Source organism: Xenopus tropicalis, chromosome 9, assembly GCF_000004195.4.
Source record: "Xenopus tropicalis strain Nigerian chromosome 9, UCB_Xtro_10.0, whole genome shotgun sequence".
Classification (NCBI taxonomy): Eukaryota; Metazoa; Chordata; class Amphibia; order Anura; family Pipidae; genus Xenopus; species Xenopus tropicalis.
The window spans coordinates 90274302-90298893 of record NC_030685.2 but is presented as its reverse complement, the minus strand read 5'-3'; the positions used below and the strand labels follow the sequence as shown (position 1 = coordinate 90298893).

The 24592-nt window shown below is 58.3% G+C and overlaps 1 protein-coding gene across 1 annotated transcript; it reads left to right on the top strand.

The window, feature by feature from the left end:
- The first annotated feature begins 572 nt into the window (after positions 1-572).
- Positions 573-24534, top strand: esyt3 (extended synaptotagmin protein 3). The gene is given in 23 exon segments (NM_001011364.1): positions 573-1098; positions 5758-5799; positions 6714-6848; positions 7494-7570; positions 10178-10247; positions 10336-10425; positions 11909-11964; positions 13488-13608; positions 14486-14662; positions 15440-15522; positions 16068-16116; positions 16257-16346; positions 17534-17596; positions 17691-17759; positions 18148-18210; positions 19195-19281; positions 20265-20414; positions 20537-20919; positions 21192-21281; positions 21366-21497; positions 21640-21745; positions 22614-22663; positions 24078-24534. Coding segments are annotated over 23 exon segments (2670 nt in total). The 5' UTR covers positions 573-648; the 3' UTR covers positions 24115-24534.
- Positions 24535-24592: the final 58 nt, after the last annotated feature.

The window sequence follows — 24592 nt, the reverse complement described above, 5'->3', positions numbered from 1 at the left end:
CCAATCTGTATATAAAGTTTAGGCGCCCATTCTGCCCGACAGTGACCCCCCAATCTGTATATAAGTTTAGGGCGGCCCATTCTGCCGACAGTGACACCCCAATCTGTATATAAAGTTTAGGGGCCCATTCTGCCCGACAGTGACACCCCAATCTGTATATAAAGTTTAGGGCCCAATTCTGCCCGACAGTGACCCCCCAATCTGTATATAAAGTTTAGGGGCCCATTCTGCCCGACAGTGACACCCCAATCTGTATATAAAGTTTAGGGGCCCCATTCTGCCCGACAGTGACACCCCAATCTGTATATAAAGTTTAGGGGCCCATTCTGCCCGACAGTGACACCCCAATCTGTATATAAAGTTTAGGGGCCCATTCTGCCCGACAGTGACACCCCAATCTGTATATAAAGTTTAGGGCCCCCCCCCCCTCTGTCCCTTCCCGGATGCCGCACTGTCAGTCCCAGTTGCCCTCCCCCAGCAGGGCGTGTCCGGGCGGTTGTGGGCGGGGCTGCAGGTACCTGGGCAGGTCGGGCCCCCCGGTAATGAGCGGAGATGCGGCGGCTCCAGCTGCTCAGAGACAAACACCCGAAGGAAGTGACACCCAAGAGACCGACACCCGGGGAAGTGACAGTCCGGAGACGCCCGGGAATGGCTCAGGGGGACCCCGGGGGGCAGACGCCACAGGCTCCGCAGGGGACTGATAAGAAACCCGATGAGCCGAAAGCGACGGAGAAGCCCCAGGGGGCGGGGCCACAGCCCAGGGACCCCCCAGGGGGGGAGAAGGGGCTCAGGGACCCCCCAGGGGGGGAGAAGGGGCCCAGGGACCCGGGGCAGGGGGGTGCGGGGGAGGCGCTGGCGGAGGCGCTATACGGGCTGGGGCGGCCGGTGCTGCGGGCGGTTCTGTACCTGTTCCCCGTGTATCTGTGCGGCCGGTTCGGGCTCAGTCCCACTTGGCTCCTGTTCGGACTTTTCCTGTGGATGTTTTGGACCCGGAACAAAAAGTTCAAATTGGCCCGAATCCAAGCGGCATGGGACCTGCATGAGAACGAGAAACTGGGGGTGACCCGGGGGCTTTACCTGCAGCAACTGCCGGCCTGGGTGAGTCCTGTACCCCTGTACCCCCAACCCAGCACCCTGGTACCCCGGTACCCCCACTCAGTACCCAGCACCCCTGTACCCCAGACCCCCACCCAGCACCCCTGTACCTTCCTACCCAGTACCTCCACCCTGCCTGTACCCCCCCTGTACCCCCCACCCTGTACCCCCACCCTGTACCCCCACCCAGTACCCCCACTCAGTACCCCCACCCAGTACTTTCCTACCCAGCACCTTCCAACCCAGCACCCTGGTACCTTCCTACCCAGCACCCCAGTACCTTCCTAACCAGCACCCCTGTACCTTGCTACCCAGCACCCCTGTACCCCCGTACCCCCACTCAATACCCCCACCCAGCACCCCGGTACCTTCCTACCCAGCACCCCAGTACCTTCCTACCCAGCACCCCAGTACCTTCCTACCCAGCACCCCAGTACCTTCCTACCCAGCACCCCGGTACCTTCCTACCCAGCACCCCAGTACCTTCCTCCCCAGCACCCCGGTACCTTCCTCCCCAGCACCCTGGTACCTTCCTCCCCAGCACCCCGGTACCTTCCTCCCCAGCACCCTGGTACCTTCCTACCCATTACCCCAGTACCCTTCCCTGTTACCCCAGTACCTTCCTCCCCAGCACCCCGGTACCTTCCTCTCCAGCACCCCGGTACCTTCCTCCCCATCACCCCGGTACTTTCCTCCCCACCCCCCCGGTACCATCCTCCCCAGCACCCCGGTACCTTCCTCCCCATCACCCAGGTACCTTCCTCCCCATCACCCAGGTACCTTCCTACCCAGCACCCCAGTACCTTCCTCCCCAGCACCCTGGTACCTTCCTACCCATTACCCCAGTACCTTCCCTGTTACCCCAGTACCTTCCTCCCCATCACCCAGGTACCTTCCTCCCCAGCACCCCGGTACCTTCCTCTCCAGCACCCCGGTACCTTCCTCCCCATCACCCCGGTACTTTCCTCCCCATCACCCCGGTACCATCCTCCCCAGCACCCCGGTACCTTCCTCCCCATCACCCCGGTACCTTCCTCCCCAGCACCCCGGTACCTTCCTCCCCAGCACCCCGGTACCTTCCTCCCCAGCACCCCTGTGTATAGACACACTCGCTATTGCTATACTCAGTACCACTCTATACCCGGTGCTGCTCAGTACCCCTATCATGCCCCCCTGGCACCATCACTATGGGCAATAAACTCCCCAACTGCCCTGAATCATCTGTCCCTTAAACAGCTGGGCCCCCCCATAGGGAATAACTCGGGGTGTAACTGCCCCCAATGAGTCTCCTGATCTCAGTAAGAGCCCCCCCCGTGTACTTGGTACTGACCCACTGACCGACCCACTTTCCTCTTGTGCCCCATTTGCCCCCTGGTACTGACCTTCCCACTCAGCTGTTCTATCCAATCAAATGGTCCCAGTGGTTCCGCCAGTCTGAGCCTCCGGGGGCCACAGCTCTGGGGCTTCCTATACCATTCATTTCATTGGATAGAAACAGTCATGTGATCACAGACACTATTGCCCCCTGTGAGCCCAACCAGCGACCGAGTCCGGTTATGTGGGGGGCAAATAAACCCACATCCATACGGGGCCCGGGGGTTCTTTTTGGCACTGTGGGAAACTGCCATTTGGGGTGAGAGTTCTGGGCAGTATTTATTGCCCCCAGTCGGGGTAGTTACTGCTCTGGTTACGTCACTGATTGGCTGTTGGTTTAGTTCCCCTTTAGGAATGTGAGTGCGGATGAGCGCGGGGTGTGACTCCCTCATAGAAATGCGAGAAATGCTGCGCGAGTGTCAGCTCAGCGCTACGGGATTTACTAACGTCATAATTATCCCCAGTGTGTCAGCCACTTACTGCACTGCTGCAAATTATACTGGGAACCAACCCCCCCCCCCCCCCACTCTGAGCCCCAGTGTCACCCCGGCTTCCCCGAACTCTAACCCCCACTGTGCTCTCTAAGCACCTCCCCAATATCCATCATTCTCTGCACTGCTGGTTCTGACTCCTGATACAACTCCCCAATATCCATTCATTCCTCATTCTCACTGGGTTTATAGTTATGTGTAACTGTCACTGTGTCTGTCCCTTTCCCTTCCCTGCACTGCTGGTTCTGACTCCTGATACAACTCCCCAATATCCATTCATCCCTCATTCTCACTGGGTTTATAGTTATGTGTAACTGTCACTGTGTCTGTCCCTTTCCCTTCCCTGCACTGCTGTTCTGACTCCTGATACAACTCCCCAATATCCATTCATCCCTCATTCTCACTGGGTTTATAGTTATGTGTAACTGTCACTGTGTCTGTCCCTTTCCCTTCCCTGCACTGCTGGTTCTGACTCCTGATACAACTCCCAATATCCATTCATTCCTCATTCTCACTGGGTTTATATTATGTGTAACTGTCACTGTCCCTTTCCCTTCCCTGCACTGCTGGTTCTGACTCCTGATACAAACTCCCCAATACCCATTCATTCCTCATTCTCACTGGTTTATAGTTATGTGTAACTGTCACTGTGTCTGTCCCTTTCCTTTCCCTGCACTGCTGGTTCTGACTCCTGATACAACTCCCCAATATCCATTCATTCCTCATTCTCACTGGGTTTATAGTTATGTGTAACTGTCACTGTGTCTGTCCCTTTCCCTTCCCTGCACTGCTGGTTCTGACTCCTGATACAACTCCCCAATACCCATTCATCCCTCATTCTCACTGGGTTTATAGTTATGTGTAACTGTCACTGTGTCTGTCCCTTTCCCTTCCCTGCACTGCTGGTTCTGACTCCTGATACAACTCCCCAATATGCCGTATGACTGTTAATGGGCAGCAGGATTAAAGGGTAACTGAGCAGAGAAGTAGGATATGGAGTCGGCTGGGGAGGGTCCAGCTTTGTGTTGATTGGAAGTGACGGGTCCCACAGGGGGCAAAGGGGAATCGGCCCCCCCTATGGGCACCCCATTCTGCCCCCGCAGCATTACTGGCACAGACTTGCATGAGAGGCTGGGGTATTAGCAGGGGGCAGTGGGGCAAATTGCTGGAGTTTATGGTTCTGCAAAGGAAGGAGCCTCAGTGCATCATGGGAAGGGGGCTGTAAATACGGTTTATTGCCCGGGGAGGGGTATACAGGGCATTGTTCCAGATAGACTGTAAGCTCTGCAGAACCATCTGGGCACCGGTGCATTAGTGGGACCCAGAGATTTAGGGAGAATGGGGGGGCTACATTGGCCCCCATGGGGCTGGTCCTGGGCTATTTATAGAGGTATTGGGGCCCGGGGGCGGGGCAGTGGGCGGGGCATCGCTGTTGTTAGAGATGAAAGGAAGGATCTGGGACGCCGTTTGCTCGTTACACATTAAGGACTAACGACTCGTGTCTGGGCCTGTAACCTGCCCAACTGGCCCCGCGACTCCCTGTCACTGCCCGGGGCCTCCTATTGGCTCTTCCTGGGAGCAGGGGAATCATGGGAAATGATTGTGTTTATATATGGAAATGTTCCTCTAACTGCCCCCCTGGGGGGTTCCTGCTCTCTGTCTGCCCCTTATGGGGGCCCCATGTACTGTACTGTCAGCAACTTACCCTGGGGTATCACTGGGGCTATTGGGGCAGCTGTGCCAGGGTACGGGGGTATCACTGGGGCTATTGGGGCGGCTGTGCCAGGGTACGGGGGTATCACTGGGGCTATTGGGGCGGCTGTGCCAGGGTACGGGGTATCACTGGGGCTATTGGGGCGGCTGTGCCAGGGTACGGGGGTATCACTGGGCTATTGGGGCGGCTGTGCCAGGGTACGGGGGTATCACTGGGGCTATTGGGGCGGCTGTGCCAGGGTACGGGGGTATCACTGGGGCTATTGGGGCGGCTGTGCCAGGGTACGGGGGGTATCACTGGGGCTATTGGGGCGGCTGTGCCAGGGTACGGGGGTATCACTGGGGCTATTGGGGCGGCTGTGCCAGGGTACGGGGGTATCACTGGGGCTATTGGGGCGGCTGTGCCAGGGTACGGGGGTATCACTGGGGCTATTGGGGCGGCTGTGCCAGGGTACGGGGGTATCACTGGGGCTATTGGGGCGGCTGTGCCAGGGTACGGGGGTATCACTGGGGCTATTGGGGCGGCTTGTGCCAGGGTACGGGGGTATCACTGGGGCTATTGGGGCGGCTGTGCCAGGGTACGGGTATCACTGGGGCTATTGGGGCGGCTGTGCCAGGGTACGGGGGTATCACTGGGGCTATTGGGGCGGCTGTGCCAGGGTACGGGGGTATCACTGGGGCTATTGGGGCGGCTGTGCCAGGGTACGGGGGTATCACTGGGGCTATTGGGGCGGCTGTGCCAGGGTACTGGGGTATCACTGGGGCTATTGGGGCGGCTGTGCCAGGGTACGGGGGTTCACTGGGCTATTGGGGCGGCTGTGCAGGGTCGGGGGTATCTGGGCTATGGGGCGGCTGTGCCAGGGTACGGGGGTATCACTGGGGCTATTGGGGCGGCTGTGCCAGGGTACGGGGTATCACTGGGGCTATTGGGGCGGCTGTGCCAGGGTACGGGGGTATCACTGGGGCTATTGGGGCGGCTGTGCCAGGGTACGGGGGTATCACTGGGGCTATTGGGGCGGCTGTGCCAGGGTACGGGGGTATCACTGGGGCTGTTAGTAACATTCTCTGTGTTTTCTAATTTCAGGTGAATTTTCCGGATGTGGAGCGAGTCGAGTGGCTGAATAAGGTGAGACTCCTCCCCCTGAACTAACGAGAGGCATTAATTAGTGCCCCACCTCTGAGTTACCCCAATCCCCCCCAATAATACCCTGACTAATGTAAAGGTACTGGTGCTTTATTGCCTTGTAGTGTGGGGGGTGGGGCAAAAAGCTCCCTAGTGGGGCAATAATTGATCCTAGAGAGCTGTAATTCTACCAGGGGCACCCTTACACCCCCATAACCTGATCCCCCTGCCCCCTATCATTACAATTGCATTCTAGCACCCCAAATCCCCCCCTAACTTGCCTTCAGGCTGGGCCCCCTTAGCCCATAACAAGGTTACAGATATATAGAAACATTGGGGTAACAGTCACCCCGCTATAGTTCCAGGGGTACCCAGGGCACAAATAAGCACTCACCCCAAATCCCCCCCTAACTGGCCTTCAGGCTGGGCCCCCTTAGCCCATAACAAGGTTACAGATATATAGAAACATTGGGGTAACAGTCACCCCGCTATAGTTCCAGGGGTACCCAGGGCACAAATAAGCACTCACCCCAAATCCCCCCCTAACTGGCCTTCAGGCTGGGCCCCCTTAGCCCATAACAAGGTTACAGATATATAGAAACATTGGGGTAACAGTCACCCCGCTATAGTTCCAGGGGTACCCAGGGCACAAATCCCCCCCTAACTGGGCTTCAGGCTGGGCACTGGGGGTACTGGGAGGGTTGGTTAATCCTTAGCTTGGGGGGTACATGATTCTTGGCGCAATATTTAGTATTTAGGGTCTCTATACCCTGCTTGTACTCTGCCCCATGGGGGCGCTGGAGTTGGGGGTCGGGGACCCTGCAGGTTGGTACACGTGGCACTATGACTGGGTGACACACAGGTTGGGGGTGCAGGGGGGCACAGACTCACAGTGACTATTCTGCCCTCGGGATCAGGTGGTGGGGCAGATGTGGCCCTATATCGGGATGTACGTGGAGAAGATGTTCCAGGATAAGGTAGAACCTCTGGTCCGGTCCAGCAGTGCCCACCTCAAGGCCTTCACCTTCACCAAGGTCCACTTAGGAGAGAAGGTAATGGCAAGTGTGGTCGGTGCCAGTGGGTACGCGGGTGGGTCGGCGCCAGTGGGTATGCGGGTGGGTCAGCACCAGTGGGTACGCGGGTGGGTCGGCGCCAGTGGGTACGCGGGTGGGTCGGCGCCAGTGGGTACGCGGGTGGGTCGGCGTCTGTGGGTACGCGGGTGGGTCGGCGCCAGTGGGTACGCGGGTGGGCGCCAGTGGGTACGCGGGGTTGGGTCAGCTGGTGGGTCGGCGCCAGTGGGTATTTGGGTGGGTCGGCGCCAGTGGGTATTTGGGTGGGTCAGTGCCAGTGGGTACGCGGGTGGGTCGGCGCCAGTGGGTACGCGGGTGGGTCGGCGCCAGTGGGTATTTGGGTGGGTCAGTGCCAGTGGGTACGCGGGTGGGTCGGCGCCAGTGGGTACGCGGGTGGGTCAGTGCCAGTGGGTACGCGGGTGGGTCGGCGCCAGTGGGGTACGCGGGTGGGTCGGCGCCAGTGGGTATTTGGGTGGGTCAGTGCCAGTGGGTACGCGGGTGGGTCGGCGCCAGTGGGTACGCGGGTGGGTCGGCGCCAGTGGGTACGTGGGTGGGTCGGCGCCAGGGCAGGAAAGGGAGACCCAGTAGAGATGAGATTTAATTACAGGATTTCTCTCCTGCTCTCAGTTCCCCCGGATTAATGGGGTGAAATCCTACACGAAGAATGTGGACAAGCGGGAGGTGATCTTGGACCTGCAGCTCAGGTGGGTACCCTGCGCCCCTATTGTGCCCCCCTGCGCCCCTATTGTGCCCCCCTGCGCCCCTATTGTGCCCCCCTGCGCCCCTATTGTGCCCCCTGCGCCCCTATTGTGCCCCCTGCGCCCCTATTGTGCCCCCCTGCGCCCCTATTGTGCCCCCCTGCGCCCCGTATTGTGCCCCCCTGCGCCCCTATTGTGCCCCCCTGCGCCCCTATTGTGCCCCCTGCGCCCCTATTGTGCCCCCTGCGCCCCTATTGTGCCCCCTCCCTGGTTCCAGTTCTGCAGAGAAGGCCTGAGGGTTCTGGGTGGTTTCTGGCTGACGGGTGGGTTCCAGGGTGGGGGGGCTAATTGGGTCGTTCTGCCCCCCCAGTCGGCCAACAGTGGCCAATGGCACAGTGCCAGGAGCACTTAGTGGGTTGGCCAGTTATGGGGCAAAGCCGAGGCTGCTGTTACCCCCCTACAGACCCATTGGGGCACATTCCTGATACGGAGCTGCAGATTCCATATTGTGGGTCACATTATACTGAATTGGGGGTGTCGTTGGAAGAAGTCTATGGGCCCCCTTAGCCCATAACAAGGTTACAGATATTTCCCGGCCTGCAGAGCTTGCACTCTTTGGTTCATGGGGCACTGGGACATAAATATGGCGTCTCCCCCCCCCCCGACATGCCTGGGGGGCGCCTCCGGTTCTGGAAGACACACACTGCCCTTTCTATATATCTATTTGCCCGGTTACATTGGCACCAACCTGGCACCGTGCCCCCCCACCCACAGGTGCATTATACACACATTGGCCCCCGAGGCTGGAGAATAAAGGGTTACAGGTGGGGGTGGGGAGACAGGGGTGGGACAAACCATACACACAATGGGGCCCATAGAGTCGGGGACCCGCTGGCGCTGCTGAGACAATCGCTCCCTCAATTGCCCATCAATTATTCACTAAACTGCTCTGAACTGTCATCTGGTACCCAGAATGCACCTGGGTGGGGCGGCAGTCAGTGTCTGGGCTCCCCCATCCCCCTCTCTCCTCCAGTTTATTGCCCCTGCCACTAAACAGTGTAATTGCCCCCAGCCACGGAAACGCCATAAAGTGATTCTCTTACAGTCATGTTATAGTACTCCCAGCAATAACTCCCTGCCCCCTGTATCAGTACTCCCAGCAATAACTCCCTGCCCCCTGTATCAGTACTCCCAGCAATAACTCCCTGCCCCTGTATCAGTACTCCCAGCAATAACTCCCTGCCCCCTTTATCAGTACTCCAGCAATAAACTCCCTGCCCCCTGTATCAGTACTCCCAGCAATAACTCCCTGCCCCCTGTATCAGTACTCCCAGCGATAACTCCCTGCCCCCTGTATCAGTACTCCCAGCAATAACTCCCTGCCCCCTGTATCAGTACTCCCAGCAATAACTCCCTGCCCCCTGTATCAGTACTCCCAGCGATAACTCCCTGCCCCCTGTATCAGTACTCCCTGCCCCCTGTATCAGTACTCCCTGCGATAACTCCCTGCCCCCTGTATCAGTACTTCCCAGCATAACTCCCTGCCCCCTGTATCAGTACTTCCCTGGCCCCCTGTATCAGTACTCCCAGCGAGATAACATCCCTGGCCCCCTGATCAGTACTCCCTGCCCCTGTATTCAGTACTCCCTGCGAATAACTCCCTCTGCCCCCGTATCAGTACTTCCCAGCAATAACTCCCTTGCCCCCTGTATCAGTACTCCCTGCCCCCCTGTATTCAGTACTCCCAGCAATAACTCCCTGCCCCCTGTATCAGTACTCCCAGCAATAACTCCCTGCCCCCTGTATCAGTACTCCCAGCAATAACTCCCTGCCCCCTTATCAGACTCCAGCAATTAACTCCCTGCCCCCTGTATCAGTAACTTCCCAGCAATAACTCCCTGCCCCCTGCTATCGTACTTCCCTGCCCCCTGTATCAGTACTCCCCAGCAATAACTCCCTGCCCCCATGTATCAGTACTCCAGCAATAACTCCCTGCCCCCGTAATCAGTACTCCCAGCGATAACTTCCCTGCCCCCTGTATCGTACTCCCAGCGATAACTCCCTTGCCCCCTGTATTCAGTACTCCCACGATAACTCCTGCCCCCTGTATCAGTACTCCCAGCAATAACTCCCTTGCCCCCTGTATCAGTACTCTCCAGCAATAAATCCCTGCCCCTGTATCAGTACTCCCAGCAATGAACTCCTGGCCCCCCTAGTATCAGTACTCCCAGCAATAACGAAATCCCTGCCCCCTGTTATCAGTCTCCCAGCAATAACTCCCATGCCCCCTGTATCAGTACTCCCAGCGATAACTCCCTGCCCCCTGTATCAGTACTCCCAGCAATAACTCCCTGCCCCCTGTATCAGTACTCCCAGCAAATAACTCCCTGCCCCCTGTATCAGTACTCCCAGCAATAACTCCCTGCCCCCTGTATCAGTACTCCCAGCAATAACTCCCTGCCCCCTGTATTAGTACTCCCTGCCCCCTGTAATGCAGTAGAGCCCCCCCAGCAGATCTATAGGAGAGGGAGTTGGGGGAGGGGCTATAGCTGAGTGCACTGTAGGTTCCGACTCCTGAGCGCGGAGAGACCTGACCTGCCTGTGTCTGTTTAGTTACAATGGAGACGTGGAAATCAACGTGGAGGTGAAGAAGATGTGCAAGGCCGGAGTGAAGGGGGTCCAGGTGGGTCCAAGTAGCACGTAATGGGGGGGGGGGGGGTTCTGTGACCCGACCCAATCGGTACTGACTGTGATTTATTCTCTCTGTTCAGCTGCACGGGACCCTGCGCGTCATTCTCGCCCCACTCCTGCCCGATCTGCCCTTTGTGGGGGCAGTCACCATGTTCTTCATCCAGAGGCCGGTAAGTACAGCGATCAGTATCCCATCATCCTCGGCGGCCTGGGTATCCCATCATCCTCAGCGCTCGGGTATCCCATCATCCTCAGCGCTCGGGGTATTCCCATCATCCTCGCGGCCCTGGGTAGCGGGCAGGGTATCCCATCATCCTCAGCGGGCAGGGGTCCCATCATCCTCAGCGGCAGGGTATCCCATCATCCTCAGCGGGCAGGGTATCCCATCATCCTCAGCGCTCGGGTATCCCATCATCCTCAGCGGGCAGGGTATCCCATCATCCTCAGCGCTCGGGTATCCCATCATCCTCGGCGGCCTGGGTATCCCATCATCCTCAGCGGGCAGGGTATCCCATCATCCTCAGCGGGCAGGGTATCCCATCATCCTCAGCGGCCTGGGTATCCCATCATCCTCAGCGGGCAGGGTATCCCATCATCCTCAGCGCTCGGGTATCCCATCATCCTCAGCGCTCGGGTATCCCATCATCCTCAGCGGGCAGGGTATCCCATCATCCTCAGCGGCCTGGTATCCCATCATCCTCAGCGGCCTGGGTATCCCCATCATCCTCAGCGGCCTGGGTATCCCATCATCCTCAGCGCCTGGGTACCCATCACCTCAGCGGCTGGGTTCCCATCATCCTCAGCGGCCTGGGTATCCCATCATCCTCAGCGGCCTGGGTATCCCATCATCCTCAGCGGCCTGGGTATCCCATTCATCCTCAGCGCTCGGGATTATCCCCATCATCCTCAGCGGCCTGGGTATTCCCATCATCCTCAGCGGCCTGGGTATCCCATCATCCTCAGCGGCCTGGGTATCCCATCATCCTCAGCGGGCAGGGTATCCCATCATCCTCAGCGGCCTGGGTATCCCATCATCCTCAGCGGCCTGGGTATCCCATCATCCTCAGCGGCCTGGGTATCCCATCATCCTCAGCGGCCTGGGTATCCCATCATCCTCAGCGCTCGGGTATCCCATCATCCTCAGCGGCCTGGGTATCCCATCATCCTCAGCGGCCTGGGTATCCCATCATCCTCAGCGGCCTGGGTATCCCATCATCCTCAGCGGGCAGGGTATCCCATCATCCTCAGCGGCCTGGGTATCCCATCATCCTCAGCGGCCTGGGTATCCCATCATCCTCAGCGCTCGGGTATCCCATCATCCTCGGCGGCCTGGGTATCCCATCATCCTCAGTGGCCTGGGTATCCCATCATCCTCAGTGGCCTGGGTATCCCATCATCCTCAGCGGCCTGGGTATCCCATTCATCCTCAGCGGGGTTCCCATCATCCTCGGCGGCCTGGGTATCCCATCATCCTCAGTGGCCTGGGTATCCCATCATCCTCAGTGGCCTGGGTATCCCATCATCCTCAGCGGCCTGGGTATCCCATCATCCTCAGCGGCCTGGGTATCCCATCATCCAGAGGGGCAATGGGGCAGATCTGACAGAATGGGGGGGGGGACCCCCAACCCTGAATGTGATGTTTCTGTATTTCAGCACCTGGATATCAACTGGACCGGACTCACCAACGTCCTGGAAATCCCCGGAGTCAGGTACCTTCCTTATTGCCCCCAGTGCTGTTATAGTTGGGTTCTGGGCACCCAAGCGGCACAGAGTTGGGTTCTGGGCACCCAAGCGGCACAGAGTTGGGTTCTGGGCACCCAAGCGGCACAGGGTTGGGTTCTGGGCACCCAAGCGGCACAGAGTTGGGTTCTGGGCACCCAAGCGGCCCAGGGTTGGGTTCTGGGCACCCAAGCGGCCAGAGTTGGTTCTGGGCACCAGCGGCCAGGGTTGGGTTCTGGGCACCCAAGCGGCACAGAGTTGGGTTCTGGGCACCCAAGCGGCACAGAGTTGGGTTCTGGGCACCCAAGCAGATTAAGTTGGACAGAACCTTTATACAACTGGGCTCAGGGCACCCAGGTTTCATGGGGTTGGTGTCGGGCAGGTGCCAAGCAAAGTGAACGGAACCATTAGTTGGACTGAGCGGAACATGTCGGGTTAAGCTTTGAGGGATGGATCCAGAACACAGATAATATGGAACAATTGCCCCACTCGCCAGGGGCATTCACCAAAGGATTGTTCTTTGCCCCGGGGGTAGAATTTCACTGATGCAAACTCATTATTTGCTGTAGAGAAATGGGGCAATTGCCCCCTGAGGAGCCACAACTGCCCCAGGCTCCCTGTGCTCTCTCCTGCAGCCGGGTCTGAAGCTTTAGGGGTAGATGCCATTATAGTTTCTGCCCTTTGCTGCCCCCCTGACACCCGGGGATGCCCCATAAGCACAGGGAGGGTTGCTGAGCATTGTGGGATTGATGTTCTACAGGGGAAGTAAATGCCAGACTGATAAATAACCCAGAGAGGCAGTATGGCAGCCCCGCCCAGGGGTATAATCTGCAGTTGGGCAGGTGTAGGGCACTGGGCCGGTTCCCCACAGGGACAATGAGCCGACGGGAGGGGCAGAACCGGAGCAACTGGTTCTACTGGGATCCTCCTGCCAATAAAGCACATTTGGCTCCGCCCCTGGGAAATCCACACCTGGACTCTGATTGGGGGGGAGAGATTGTGCAGCTGCCCCGGGGCATTGTGGGAAGAATCCAGACGGACCTGCTAAGGATTGTGGGAAGTTTATACTCATTCGGGGGGAGCTGGGGGGCCCCTCACCTTTCTGCCCCGGTTCCTGGGTTGCTAGGATACGGAGGGAAGTGCAGTAACAATGGGCTGGAAGGTATAATAGAAGGGCAAATGGGATGTGGGGCATAAAGGGGCTTATTTACCCTGGGGCCTGTTCTCTGTCAGAATGTAAGCTCTTGGGCACAGGGACCCCTTTCCTCTCAGCTTTATTCACCCGTATTGTTTTCACATCAATGTACTACAACTCCCAGCATCCCCTGACAGACTGGCAATTGGAACAAGTTCCAGTTATTATACTGGGGGCTCGGGGGGGTTATTGGCTGTTTATTTCTCTACTTCCCAGCATTCCTCCTATTTAGCCCCACCCATTCCTAGTAAGGCCCGCCCCCTTTCCAGTTCTGCCAATCAAGAACAAGTTAATAAATTCCAATCATTTCTCTTTCAGTGACTTTTCGGACTCAATGATTGTCGATATGATCGCGTCCCACTTGGTTCTGCCCAATAGATTCACCGTCCCACTGAGCAGCCAAGTCCAGGCCGCCCAACTGCGCTTCCCCCTGCCCCACGTAAGCACCGCCCAGGGGTAGTACTGGGATCAGTGGGGCAATAGCTGGGGGAGGGGCACAGGGGTATTACTGGAATCAGTGGGGCAATAGCTGGGGGAGGGGCACAGGGGTATTACTGGGATCAGTGGGGTAATAGCTGGGGGAGGGGCACAGGGGTATTACTGGATCAGTGGGGCATAGCTGGGGGAGGGCACAGGGGTAGTACTGGGATCAGTGGGGCAATAGCTGGGGGGGGGCAACAGGGGTAGTACTGGGATCAGTGGGGCAATAGCTGGGGGGAGGGGCACAGGGGTAGTACTGGGATCAGTGGGGCAATAGCTGGGGGGAGGGGCACAGGGGTAGTACTGGGATCAGTGGGGCAATAGCTGGGGGGAGGGGCACAGGGGTAGTACTGGGATCAGTGGGGCAATAGCTGGGGGGAGGGGCACAGGGGTAGTACTGGGATCAGTGGGGCAATAGCTGGGGGGAGGGCACAGGGTAGTACTGGGATCAGTGGGGCAATAAGCTGGGGGGGAGGGGCACAGGGTAGTAACTGGATCAGTGGTGGGCAAATATGCTGGGGGGAGGGGCACAGGGGTAGTACTGGGATCAGTGGGACAATAGCTGGGGGAGGGGCACAGGGGTATTACTGGGATCAGTGGGGTAATAGCTGGGGGGAGGGGCACAGGGGTATTACTGGGATCAGTGGGGTAATAGCTGGGGGAGGGGCACAGGGGTAGTTCTGGGATCAGTGGGGCAATATCTGAGGGGAGGGCCTGGGGGATTTGAGGTCCTGGGGGGCCATTCCTTTGCAGTAGCCAATAAGAATACCGTGGGGCCTTTAGCTGAATAGCCCCCACGCTCAGAGCCAATCAGGGATCTCCTTTGTGCGTTGCAGGGAGTGTTGCGCCTTCACCTCATCGAGGCGGAAGATCTGATCCCCAAAGACAATTACCTGAAGGGAATCATTCGGGGCAAGTCGGACCCCTACGCCGTCCTGCGCATCGGCAACCAGAACTTCAAGAGCAGAACCATCAAGGAGAACCTCAACCCCAAGTGGGGCGAGATGTATGAGGTCAGAATCCTAACTGCGCTCTGATTGGGCGAGATGTATGAGGTCAGAATCCTAACTGCACTCTGATTGGGCGAGATGTATGAGGTCAGAATCCTAACTGCACTCTGATTGGGCGAGATGTATGAGGTCAGAATCCTAACTGCACTCTGATTGGGCGAGATGTATGAGGTCAGAATTCTAACTGCACTCTGATTGGGCGAGATGTATGAGGTCAGAATCCTAACTGCACTCTGATTGGGCGAGATGTATGAGGTCAGAATTCTAACTGCACTCTGATTGGGCGAGATGTATGAGGTCAGAATCCTAACTGCACTCTGATTGGGCGAGATGTATGAGGTCAGAATCCTAACTGCACTCTGATTGGGCGAGATGTATGAGGTCAGAAACCAAACTGCACTCTGATTGGGCGAGATGTATGAGGTCAGAAACAAAACTGCACTCTGATTGGGCGAGATGTATGAGGTCAGAAACAAAACTGCACTCTGATTGGGCGAGATGTATGAGGTCAGAAACCAAACTGCACTCTGATTGGGCAATGTTAAAGAGCTAGTGGTAATTAGAATTGATTTAAAGGGGAAGTAGAGCTTTAGGGATTTAAATGAGAAGTGAAGCAGATGATTAGGAGTCTGTGTGTGGGGGAGGCACTGAGTATAAATGATACTGGGGCAGAAGGGCGGCTTTGGTAGCTTTGTCACTCGCTCCTCCACCTCCCACCTGTGTTGCCCTTGGGCTGATGTTTCCCATACAATAGCGCCCCCTTCTGTGTCTCCCCGGCAGTTTGTGGTGCATGAGGTGCCCGGGCAGGACCTCGAGGTCGACCTGTACGATGAAGACCCAGACAAGGATGACTTTTTGGGCAGGTGAGTTGGTTTGGGGGTTTGTGGGAGGGAGGAGCTTGCTTGGGAGGGGTTTATGGGAGGGAGAGGAGGAGCTTGCTTAGGAGGATGTTTGTGGGAGGGAGGAGCTTGTTTGGGAGGGGTTTATGGGAGGGAGAGGAGGAGCTTGCTTAGGAGGATGTTTGTGGGAGGGAGGAGCTTGTTTGGGAGGGGTTTATGGGAGGGAGAGGAGGAGCTTGCTTAGGAGGATGTTTGTGGGAGGGAGGAGCTTGTTTGGGAGGGAGGAGCTTGCTTGGGAGGGGTTTATGGGAGGGAGAGGAGGAGCTTGCTTTGGAGGATGTTTGTGGGAGAGAGGAGCTTGTTTGGGAGGGAGGGGCTTGCTTGGGAGGGAGTTTGTGGGAGGCAGGAACTTGTTTAGGAGGGAGGAGCTTGCTTGGGAGTGGTTTATAGGAGGGAGGGGCTTCCTTGGGAGGGGTTTGTGGGAGGGAGGAGCTTGCCTGGTTGGGGGTTAGTGGGAGGGATTAGGTTGCGCCCAGTGTATGTAACGTCCCCCCCCCTGTTCCTTGCAGCCTCGTTATTGGCCTGGAGGGAGTCATGCAGGACCGGGTGGTGGACGAGGTAAGTGATCGGAGCTGTGGGACCTGGGGGGACCTTTGGGTCAGGGGAACAGTGTGGATAAGTGGGTGCTGGTCCTGTTGGAGAAGCCCCTCTGGTTGGTTGCTATGGTTACTGGAATAAGCCCCTCTCTCTGTGCCCAGTGGTTCCCCCTGAGTGACGTGCCCAGCGGGTCGGTGCATCTGAGGCTCGAGTGGCTCTCGCTTCTGCCCAAGTCTGAAAAACTGTCTGAGGTGAGCCCCCCCCCCCGGTACCAACTACTTACCTGTGTCTGTCCGACTGTGGCCCCAATAGCAGCCTCCCTCCCCCAACTACCCCCCCCGGTACCGAACTACTTACCTGTGTCTGTCCGACTGTGGCCCCAATAGCAACCTCCTCCCCCAACTACCCCCCCCCCCGTAACCAAACTACTTACCTGTGTCTGTCCGACTGTGGCCCCAATAGCAAACCTCCCTCCCCCAACTACCCCCCCCCGGTACCAAACTACTTACCTGTTCTGTTCACTGTGGCCCCCAATAGCAACCTCCCTCGGCCCAACTTCCCCCCCCCCCGGTACGCAACTACTTGACCTGTGTCTGTCCGACTAGTGGCCCCAATAGGCACCTCCCTCCCCCAACTACCCCCCCCCGGTACCAGACTACTTACCCTGTGTCTGTCCAGACTGTGGGGCCCCCAATAGCAACCATCCCTCCCCCCAACTACCCCCCCCCCGGTACCCACTACTTACCTGTGGTCTGTCCGACTGTGGCCGCCCCAATAGGCAACCTCCCTCCCCCAACTAACCCCCCCCCCCCGGTACCAACTACTTACCTGTGTCTGTCCGACTGTGGCCCCCAATAGCTAACCTCCCCCCCCAACTACCCCCCTCCCCCGGTACCTAACTACTTACCTGTGTCTGTCCGACTTGTGGCCCCCATAGCAGGCCTCCCTCCCCCAACTCCCCCCCCCCGGTACCACTACCTTACCTGTGTCTGTCGAACCTGTGGCCCCCAATAGCAACCTCCCTCCCCAACACCCCCCCCCGGTACCACTACTTACCTGTGTCTGTCCGACTGTGGCCCCCAATAGCAGCCTCCCTCCCCCAACTACCCCGGTACCAACTACTTACCTGTGTCTGTCGACTGTGGCCCCCAATAGCAGCCTCCCTCCCCCAACTACCCCCCCCCCCGGTACCAACTACTTACCTGTGTCTGTCCGACTGTGGCCCCCAATAGCAGCCTACCTCCCCCAACTACCCCCCCCCGGTACCAACTACTTACCTGTGTCTGTCCGACTGTGGCCCCCAATAGCAGCCTCCCTCCCCCAACTACCCCCACCCCCTCTTTATACCAACCTATTTACCCCCTGGGGTTTCTCTTTCTTGCCCTCCATCTCTTACCCAGATAAGTGTTTGTGGCTGAACTGCACCTCTCTGTTGTAGGCCAAGGGCGGAATATCCACAGCGATGCTGATTGTGTATCTGGACAGCGCCAGCGCCTTGCCGGTCAGTATCTGCCCCCCCCCCCCCGCTATATAAATGGTTTCTTCCCTTTGCCCCCCCCCCATGTGTTTAACCCCCTGTTTCCCTGCACCCCCAGAGGAACCACTTTGAGTATTCGAGCAGCGAGTACACGACGAGGAAGCAGAGACACATGACTTACACCAAGGTGAGAGTGTTACTGGGCGGGCCTTGTGTGGCACTGGGCGGGGCCTTGTGTGGCACTGGGCGGGGCATTGTGTGGCACTGGGCGGGCCTTGTGTGGCACTGGGCGGGCCTTGTGTGGCACTGGGCGGGGCCCTTAATATGGCAAGGGGGGGGGGGCACATTGTATAGGCCCCAGGCAAGTTCCTGCACCTCCTCTCTATAAACAGGCGGGGGGAATCCCTATGGCAGCACCACTGGTCTCATTACTGCACTGCCTGAAAGTGGGGTGTCGGGGCTTCCCTTGTACTGTAAGGTCTGGTTTGGGATGAGGATCTGATGTCATGATTCCTGGGATAGTTCCCTACTGGGGAGGGCAGCAACACCCACTGACTCCGCCTCTCTCTGTACAGACTGATAAGGACCCCAACTCCTACGTCCTGATGTCTGTGGGCAAGAAGAGCGTCAAAAGCAAGGTGAGACCATGTGACCCAGAGATCTGTGTGATGTATAGGCACAGGAAGGGGCGGGCTTTGTGTGATGTATAGGGCACAGGATGGGGCGGGCCTTGTGTGATGTATAGGGCACAGGAAGGGGCGGGCCTTGTGTGATGTATAGGCACAGGAAGGGGCGGGCTTTGTGTGATGTATAGGGCACAGGATGGGGCGGGCCTTGGGTAATGTATAGGGTACAGGAAGGGGTTGTCCTTGTGTGATGTATAGGGCACAGGATGGGGCGGGCCTTGTGTGATGTATAGGGCACAGGATGGGGCGGGCCTTGTGTGATGTATAGGGCACAGGATGGGGCGGGCCTTGTGTGATGTATAGGGCACAGGAAGGGGCGGCCTTGTGTGATGTATAGGGCACAGGAAGGGGCGGCCTTGTGTGATGTATAGGGCACAGGAAGGGGCGGGCCTTGTGTGATGTATAGGGCACAGGAAGGGGCGGCCTTGTGTGATGTATAGGGCACAGGAAGGGGCGGCCTTGTGTGATGTATAGGGCACAGGAAGGGGCGGGCCTTGTGTGATGTATAGGGCACAGGAAGGGGCGGGCCTTGTGTGATGTATAGGGCACAGGAAGGGGCGGCCTTGTGTGATGTATAGGGCACAGGAAGGGCGGGCCTTGTGTGATGTATAGGGCACAGGAAGGGGAGGGCCTTGTGTGATGTATAGGGCACAGGAAGGGGCGGGCCTTGGGTAATGTATAGGGCACAGGAAGGGGTGGGCTTTGTGTGATGTATAGGGCACAGGAAGGGGTGGACCTTGGGTAATGTATAGGGCACAGGAAGGGGTGGTCCTCGGGTAATCCATAGAGCATGGGAAGGGGCGGGCCTTGGGTAATGTACAGAATGTAATGAAAGCAGAGGCTCATGGGTAGGTTTCCCTGTTAGAGGTTTAGGGATCATCTATCGAGTTGGGGGGCCGCATGGCAATGACTCTTGTTGCCCCTTTCTCCCCCCAGACTTGTACAGGGAGCACGGAGCCGGTGTGGGGTCAGGCCTTCGCTTTCTTTATACAGGACGTCCACATGCAACATCTCCACCTGGAGGTACAGTACTGCCCCTACCTGCCCCACCTACCTCTACCTGTCCCACCTTCCCCCTACCTGCCCCACCTACCCCTACCTGCCCCACCTTCCCCCTACCTGTCCCACCTTCCCCCTACCTGTCCCACCTTCCCCCTACCTGTCCCACCTTCCCCCTACCTGTCCCACCTTCCCCCTACCTGCCCCACCTACCCCTACCTGCCTCTACCTGCCTCACCTTCCCCCTACCTGTCCCACCTTCCCCCTACCTACCCCACCTTCCCCCTACCTGCCCCACCTACCCCTACCTGCCTCTACCTGCCCACCTTCCCCCTACCTGTCCCACCTTCCCCCTACCTACCCCACCTTCCCCCTACCTGCCCCACCTACCCCTACCTGCCTCTACCTGCCCCACCTTCCCCCTACCTGTCCCACCTTCCCCCTACCTGCCCCACCTACCCCTACCTGCCCCACCTACCTCTACCTGCCCCGCCTTCCCCCTACCTGCCCCACCTACCCCTACCTGCCTCTACCTGCCCCACCTACCTCTACCTGCCCCGCCTTCCCCCTACCTGCCCCACCTACCCCTACCTGCCTCTACCTGCCCCACCTACCTCTACCTGCCCCACCTTCCCCCTACCTGCCCCACCTACCCCTACCTGCCTCTACCTGCCCCACCTACCTCTACCTGCCCCACCTACCTCTACCTGCCCCACCTTCCCCCTACCTGCCCCACCTACCCCTACCTGCCTCTACCTGCCCACCTACCTCTACCTGCCCCACCTTCCCCCTACCTGCCTCTACCTGCCCCACCTACCTCTACCCCTACCTGCCCCACCTACCCCACCTTCCCCCTACCTGCCTCTACCTGCCCCACCTACCCCCTACCTGCCCCACCTTCCCCCTACCTGCCCCACCTTCCCCCTACCTGCCCCACCTTCCCCCTGACAGGGGCAAATAGACCTTATGTCTGTACCTATGGGGGTCTCACTAACCTGCTGTTACAGGTGAAGGACAGCGAGCGCCAGTGCGCCCTGGGGATGTTGGACCTGCCCCTGCACCGGTTGCTTGGCAACGAGGAACTGACAGCGGATCAGAGGTTCCCACTCGCCAACTCTGGGCCCAACAGCACCATCAAGATGAAAATCGTCCTGAGAGTGAGAATTTGCCCATGGGGGCGGGGTTACAGGGTGCCAGTCACGTTAGGGGGTGGCACTTAGCGTGCTTAAAGGGACAGTACCACACAGCCAGCTCACTGACTCTCTTGTTACTGCCCCAGGTTCTACACGTAGAGGCACCAGAACCAGAAAGTATTTACACTGGAATCAACTCCCTCAAACAAGGTCCGGTTTCTATCAAGCGGGCCCAGTCCCAGCAGCACAAATCCCATGGGAAGTCCCACCAGGCCCATCACCAGGCCCATCAGACCCAACAGAACCACACTGTGCAGCAGCCCAAGGCGGAACGCAAGGAGAGCATCAGTACCACCTCCCAGCAAGCAAACACCTCCAGCTCAAACCCAGCACCGAACCAGAACCCCAACAGCACCGGAGCCGTCCCAGAATCCCACACTCCCAGCCTAAAGCCCTTGGAAAGAATTGCGCCCAGTCTCCTCTCCCTCAACTCCATTGGTTCCTCTGTGTTCGACCCGAACGACAAGCGGTGAGGCTCCGGCACGTTATTCATAAGGGGGAGCAGTGAGGGTGGCAGAAGATGGGCCCAGGGCACCCCCTTACTGTCTCTATGGAAACGCCGCTGTTACATCTGATTAATCGTGTTAGGCCACGCCCCTATCCAGATACACTCAGCTACCTAAACTCCGCCCTCATTCTCTAAATTTCTGTTGCACTTGGGGGCAGTAAGTGTGGGCACAGGTAGGTCAGGGGGGGGCATGTCTCTCTGACTGTCTCTGTGACGGTCTCTTTGTGTTTCAGGTGGCCCAGCGAGATGACGGGAGAGGTTGAGGTCTCTGTGCGTTACGCTTCCCTGCGCCGCTGCCTTGTCGTCCTTATCAACAGTTGCAGGTAGGTGCCCCCTTAATTACCCCAGATATGGGCCCCTTTAGGCCACTTGCCTAACCCCCAGGTATCTGCCCCCCCCCCCCACAGGAACCTGATCCAGTGCTCAAGCAACGGGGCCGACCCCTACGTGCGGATCTACCTGCTCCCCGACAGGAAGTGGTCCGGCCGCAAGAAGACGTCGGTGAAGAGGAAGACGCTGAACCCCCAGTATAACGAGAGGTGGGTGCTGGGAAGTGGGGGTGCACATAGGGACATAGATACCCCCCTGCTCTGCCCCCAGGGGGTACATGATCCAGTTATGCAGCTCTGTCTCTTTAATTGCCCCCCGTGCCCATCGCTCTCTCCCATTGGTCCCCGGCAGGTTCGAGTTCCTGGTGTCGCAGGAAGAAGCCAAAAAGCGAATGTTGGACGTTGCCGTGAAAAACAACCGGGGCTTCGGCTCCCACGAGAGGAAGGAACTGGGGAAGGTGGGTGATTGGCCGGTGCCGAGGGACCCGGGGCAGATTCCTCTCTAACCCTGTAACTGCCCCCTGTCTGGGCAGAACTCGCCGGCTCAGTGCCACCTACAGCCATTTATTTACTGCTTCTCCCTGAGGAATAGGTTGCTAGGCACAATGACCCCAGCAACCAGCTGACTTATAGGGGTGGTTAACGTTTATTATGTTATACAATGTACTGTTCCCAGCAACTTTTCAATTGGTCTTTATTATTTATTTGTTATAGTTTTTGAACTCTTTGCAGCTTTCAAATGGGGGTCACTGACCCCGGCAGCCAAACCCTATTGCTCTGTGAGGCTCCAGTTTTATTGTTATTGTTACTTTTAATCCTTATCTCTTTATTTGGTCCCTTTTCTACTCCTATTCCTGTCTCTCATTCACGCCACTGCCTGGTTGCTAATGTAAACAAGACCCTAGCAACCAGAGAGCTGCAGAACTAAAAGCTAAATAAGTGGAAAACTATAAAAAATGAGGACTAATTGCAAATTGTCTCAGGATATCAATTCTACATCATAAAGAAAGTTAATTTCAAGGTGAACTGACCCTTTCATAGTGAGGGAGTTATAGATGGGACAGACATACAGCACCCTCTGTGGGTGGGAGTTGGTACTGCAGCTCTCACTACTCCCCCAGGTATGTGCCCAGGTTGGTGCTAGTTACCCAACAGGACATTGCCCTTCTACCCACCCCTCACTGGGAGAACTGGGAGCCTTTAACCTGCTGGCACCGTGCCTGGGGTATCTGTACTGGGGGTGGGAGTGAGTAGGTGCCACATTACCCCTCTGCCCCCACTGTCCATGCTGAAACCATTTATTGCCCCCTTTTCTCTCCCCCTCAGGTGCTGGTGGATTTGTCATGTGATGATCTGGTCAAGGGATTCACCAAATGGTAAATATATTTTTGGGGGGTTTTAATGGCTGGTGACTAAGAGACGCAGTAACGTGGCCCCCCCAGCCCAGGGGTGCTGCAGTGTAAAATGCCCCCCCAGCCCAGGGGTGCTGCAGTGTAAAATGCCCCCCCAGCCCAGGGGCGCTGCAGTGTAAAATGCCCCCCCAGCCCAGGGGTGCTGCAGTGTAAAATGCCCCCCCAGCCCAGGGGTGCTGCAGTGTAAAATGCCCCCCCAGCCCAGGGGTGCTGCAGTGTAAAATGCCCCCCCAGCCCAGGGGAGCTGCAGTGTAACGTGGCCCCCCCAGCCCAGGGGCGCTGCAGTGTAACGTGGCCCCCCCAGCCCAGGGGCGCTGCAGTGTAACGTGGCCCCCCCAGCCCAGGGGCGCTGCAGTGTAACGTGGCCCCCCCCAGCCCAGGGGTGCTGCAGTGTAACGTGGCCCCCCCCCCCAGCCCAGGGGCGCTGCAGTGTAACGTGGCCCCCCCCCCAGCCCAGGGGCGCTGCAGTGTAACGTGGCCCCCCCCCAGCCCAGGGGCGCTGCAGTGTAAAATGCCCCCCCCCAGCCCAGGGGCGCTGCAGTGTAACGTGGCCCCCCCCCCAGCCCAGGGGCGCTGCAGTGTAAGGTGCCCCCCCCCCCCCAGCCCAGGGGCGCTGCAGTGTAAAATGCCCCCCCCCCCCAGCCCAGGGGCGCTGCAGTGTAAAATGCCCCCCCCCAGCCCAGGGGCGCTGCAGTGTAACGTGGCCCCCCCCCAGCCCAGGGCGCTGCAGTGTAAAATGCCCCCCCCCCAGCCCAGGGGCGCTGCAGTGTAACGTGGCCCCCCCCCAGCCCAGGGGCGCTGCAGTGTAACGTGGCCCCCCCCCAGCCCAGGGGCGCTGCAGTGTAACGTGGCCCCCCCCCCAGCCCAGGGGCGCTGCAGTGTAACGTGCCCCCCAGCCCAGGGGCGCTGCACTGTAACGTGGCCCCCCCAGCCCAGGGGCGCTGCAGTGTAACGTGGCCCCCCCAGCCCAGGGGCGCTGCAGTGTAACGTGCCCCCCCCCCCAGCCCAGGGGCGCTGCAGTGTAAAATGCCCCCCCAGCCCAGGGGCGCTGCAGTGTAAAATGCCCCCCCCCCCCAGCCCAGGGGCGCTGCAGTGTAACATGGCCCCCCCCCAGCCCAGGGGCGCTGCAGTGTAAAATGCCCCCCCCCAGCCAAGGGGCGCCCAGCCCAGGGGTGCTTCAGTACAATGCCCCCCCCCAGCCGAGGGGCGCCCAGCCCAGGGGTGCTTCAGTACAATGTGCCCCCCCCCCCCCCCAAGCCCAGGGGCGCTGCAGTAGAACGTGGCCCCCCCCCCAGCCCAGGGGCGCTGCAGTGTAACCCAGTCCCCCCCCCCCATGTTTCACTTTACTCATGTCTCTCCCCTCTCTCTCTCACTGTAGGTTTGAACTGACCCCCACCGGCCTCCCCACCTCGTGACTGTTCTGCGCCGGGAGCAGCAGTTGCACCGCAGGGACCAGACGCCCCCTAGTGGCCATGTACAGATGTATATTTGTAATTAGTTCCCTCTCACATAAGCTTTTAAATCTGGGGGGGCAGAATTATTTCTCTTCTAACTGTATGTACATTCCTGTATATATTTGTGGGGGGGGGGGAGTAAGAGAATGCACTTTAGTCTGTACTTGCTCCGCCCGATATTTACAGTCTCAGGGACACAAACAATCAGCCTTTAACCTGACTCTGGGCAATTCCCAAAGTCTCTAATCAATACGGGGGGGGGGCACATGCTTTGTGGTGATATTTATTGTAGGACAAGCAAATTAACACTTTGTATATAAAGGAATCCGTTAGAAACGCTCAGAGATATTTATTTTGAAATAAATCTCTATTTATAAAGTATCGGATGCCTCGGCTCTTGCCCCGGGGCAGCTTTTTGTGGCCCTGACCTACCCTCACG